Genomic DNA, 3935 nt, shown 5'->3' with positions numbered 1-3935 from the left:
CCCTCCACCTCTCCCTCGTCTCCAGCTGAGAGCTGGCGAGTGCGTCAGGGGAGGCTAGCGTCGCGGGCGGAGGCGGGGGCCGGGGCGGGTGGGGGCGGGGAGGGGGGAGGGAGGCGGCTGGGAAGGGGAGTTGGCCGCCATGGACGACAAGGCGTTCACCAAGGAGCTGGACCAATGGGTCGAGCAGCTGAATGAGTGTAAACAGCTTAACGAGAACCAAGTGCGGACGCTGTGTGAAAAGGTAAGAGTGAAAAGAAAAGCTCGGGAGCGCTGGGCCGAGCGAGGGGCGGGCGCGGCGGCCTCTCCTCCTGGGCCCTTTGCCCGTGCGCGACCTCGGGCTGCGTTTCTCTTGCCCCCCCCCCGAATCCCTACCCGGTGGCCTGGCCAAGCCAGTCCAGGACGTGAGCACCGAGCTGTCCTCGCCGTTCCCCTTGGTCCCGGCCGGACGCGCAGGTGCCAGGCCTAAGGAGTCCGCTGTAGATGAACTGAAGAAATGTATTTCTCGGAACCCGCGCCCGAAGTTCGGTTATGGTCCCCTTCACTGTTCTGGGGAGTTCATTGTCACTTCAGCTTCTTTCACACGTGGACGACCAGTAGCGGCGATTTAGGATGCCCGAAAATTATTCAAACGCAGTCTCTTTGAATATGCACCGAAAATTAATCTGAAAGTCATTAGTATTAAAGAATTTTGTAACGTAAAATTGTTCTTAGATAAATGGGTTCCTGCAGAAATCAGTGAGTCGGAGTGTGTCAATCATTTGTATAGAAGTGGGCGTGATGGCAGGCGGATTTTTTAAAAATCGAGATTGATTTTGGTAGAAGTCTTGGCGTTGAGTGGTTCTTGGGAGTAATGTTGATTTTCAGAAACAAGACAGCAAGTATTAAATTTCAGAATAGTGTTTGCTTTGAATGATATGTTTTCGAGTAGGGTAGCATTTTTTCAGAAATTTCCATTTTTACTGTATATAAAGATTTTTTCTTTTCCAGAGATTAAAAAAAAAAAAAAAAAACATGCAAGAGACTAGTTATTTAGGTCGTTCTTGAATATGTGATCTTCGTTTTCTGAATTCTGTATCCAGTGTTGTTGTTGTTGTTGTGCCTAGGGTTGAACCCAGGGGCGCTTATCCACTGAACCTTTAAAATTTGTTTTGACACGGGGTCTTCTCTAAGTTGCCTGGGGCCTATATAAGTTGTTGAGGGTGGGTTTGAACTTGAGATCCTCCAGCCTCAGTGTCATGTGTGCTACTACTCCCAGCCTGTACCCAGTGTTTTCTTAACTGCTAAAATTATTTCTATCTCTCCATCTTAAAGTCTGGAGTTTTTCTTATACATCTTTTGTAATGTGAATTAAACAATTTTCCCAAATTTTTGTGTTGAAAAGTTCGATTTGGGGTCCATGAAGGAATAAGGAAGGAGGTTATTTATTTCAATCCAGAATCTATAAAATTATCTTAGTCATACGTTTGAGAGTCAGGATGCCCCAGAAATGCACTAAAGAAGGAAAGATTTTCTTGGTGTTATTTATTAACAGGGCACTATTAAAGTTAAGCAAAACTGGGGCTGGGGTTGTGGTCAGCGGGAGTGCACTAGCCTAGCATGTGCAAGGCCCTGGGTTTGATTCTCAGCACTGCATAAAAATAAGTAAACAAAATTGTGTCCAACTAAAAAATAAATATTTTTTTTAAAAAGTTAAGCAAAACTTAGAGATGGAAGAGTAATTAATAACACAATTTAAGTTGAGCATGATCTTTGTATATTAAATAACCACACAGAACAGGAAAAATTGTAAATACAACTGTGGAGGAAATGATCTCTCTCTGAAACAAACTTTACTTGCAGTTTCAATTACTTCAATTTTTCTTGTGTAGTAATCTCACAAGTCTTAAATTTTAGTTTTTAAATGTCTCTCTAAAGCTCAGATGTCACTGAAATATCCAGTTTTGAAGTCAATAAATCTTGCTATAAGTGTCACGTACAGAATTGTGCTTTATTTTACAGTCTTCTGCTAGCATCTGTGGCATACCTTGTGGTTATGTGTATATTTAGATGTATTTTTCTTGTATTCTAACGTTAGTCCTAGTTGGATTTTGTAACAACTATGCATTCCACCTGTCTGAATTCAAATCCTGTTCCACATCCTTCTAGCTGCCAGTGTGTTTGCACTTCTGGTTCCCTTTATGTGAGCCAGGGATAATAATTACTGATCTCCTGAGTTGACTTTATCTTAATAGTACCCATGTAAAGTCCTGATAAAAAATAGGCATGTGGTGAATGTTAAATAAAGAAAGGATAAATTTTTTAATGCATTTTCTTTTGGAAAGAAATGTAAAATAGATACGTTCATATGACTTCTGGTGAAGGTACCTCAAAGGAGGAGATCCTCACTGCCCTCTACTGTATTCCACCCCATTACTGGGAATTGAACCCCTAGTCCTAAAAGGATTTTTATGTATAATGACTATATTGTATTTCCTCTTCATCACAAAATACTGTAGAATTTTGTAAAAAGTAACTACTCTTAACTTAGTTGGTTTTTTTCTTTCTTCTTCTTCTTCCTTTTTTTTTTTTTTTTTGTACCAGGAATTGAACCCAAGGGCACTCTTACCACTGAGCTACATCTCTAGGCATTTTCCTTTTTTATTTTGAGACAGTGTCTCACTAAGTTAGTGAAGGCCTTATTAATTACTGAGGCTGTTCTTAAACTTGTGATCCTCCTGCCTCAGCCTCCCAAATCTCTGGGATTAAGGCATGCCTCATTGTACCTGGATAAGTCCTAATACTTATCCTTCAGTTCCAGAGCAAAAAAAGGCAGGCATATAAAACAGTTAAACCTAATTATATGTCATCTCTTTTTAAATTCCTTTTCATTACATTTTTAGTTGCATGATTTTTGGATTCTGTTTGCTGTGCTACTCTATAGAAAGTCACATGAGAAGGCAGTGGTTTTTCCTTTTAAATTAAATTCTTCTTCTAATTTCAGCCTAAAACTGAAGCTTGTCAGATGAAATTAAGACCAAAGTAGTACTAGTAAAGTCCCTATTTTGAGATAGTGGCAAAAATAAAACTCACGCTCCAGCTAGTGGGCGAATGACTACCAAAGTAAGAATGTGAATGGTATGTCTGGCTTTGAGGTTAATTTCAGCCTAGTGAAAAATTGTTGATATAAAATAGTAAAGCACATCTTCTGAGAAGACTCTTTTACAGTAACCTAAATTAGCAACCCAGCTTTTGAAGCTAATTGTGATCTTGAGTCCTCTCTGAGAAACTGCTTATGTGATTCATTTCTGCAACAGTGGTATGCACAGTACTTTTTAAGAATGCTGTGTCTAATACCCAGTCTGGCACTGTTTGGGACATACTGTAAATAGAACTATATATATTTAACTCTTGCCTTGAGAAGGGTAAAAAATTTTAGGCTCTTTGACCTGATAAATTTTATTCTATAACTTCAACCTTGGTGATGATACTCTAGGTAGAAAGGGAAATTTAGTCAGCCTATGTGCTGACAGATCTTTATTCTGATGAATTTTCTTACTGAGGAAAATTTTGAGGCTTGGAGTAGAAGTATAGCTATGTAAATTTTGTATTGAACTAATGGGTACATTTTTGGGTCATGGTTTCTTCTTTTAAATAAGCAGAAATATCTATAGGATATTATTTAACTTTGGCAGTTTTTGTTTTTGTTTAGGGTACTGGAAATTGAACCCAGAGCCTTTCTCATTGCTAGGCAGACGCTTTGCCACTAAGTTGTGAACCAGCCACATCCCTGCCCCCCCCCCTCTTTTTTTTTTTTGAGACAGTCTCACTAAGTTGCCCAGGCTGACCTTGAATTTGTTATTCTTTCCTGAGAAGCTGGGATTACAGGTATGTACCACCATGCCTGGTACATACTTTGTCCTTTTTATGTATGTATTTTTTTTTTTTTTTTTTTTTTT

At 39.7% G+C, this 3935-nt stretch overlaps 1 protein-coding gene and 1 long non-coding RNA gene across 2 annotated transcripts in view; one reads left to right on the top strand and one right to left on the bottom strand.

The window, feature by feature from the left end:
* Ppp2cb (protein phosphatase 2 catalytic subunit beta) overlaps positions 1 to 3935 on the top strand; it is a 33716-nt gene continuing 29781 nt past the window's right edge. Inside the window, exon 1 of the mRNA XM_015501239.2 lies at positions 1 to 241. Coding sequence (XP_015356725.1) covers positions 140 to 241 — 102 coding nt within the window. The 5' untranslated portion in view covers positions 1 to 139. The remainder of the gene's footprint in view (positions 242 to 3935) is intronic.
* The window catches only part of LOC125613221, a 12508-nt gene continuing 8702 nt past the window's right edge, over positions 130 to 3935 (bottom strand). Inside the window, exon 3 of the long non-coding RNA XR_007343722.1 lies at positions 130 to 270. This is a non-coding gene — a long non-coding RNA (uncharacterized LOC125613221). The remainder of the gene's footprint in view (positions 271 to 3935) is intronic.

Source organism: Marmota marmota, unplaced genomic scaffold (genome assembly GCF_001458135.2).
Source record: "Marmota marmota marmota unplaced genomic scaffold, marMar, whole genome shotgun sequence".
NCBI classification, from domain to species: domain Eukaryota; kingdom Metazoa; phylum Chordata; class Mammalia; order Rodentia; family Sciuridae; genus Marmota; species Marmota marmota.
The sequence above is the reverse complement of the archived record's forward strand: the minus strand, read 5'-3'. Positions and strand labels throughout refer to the sequence as shown.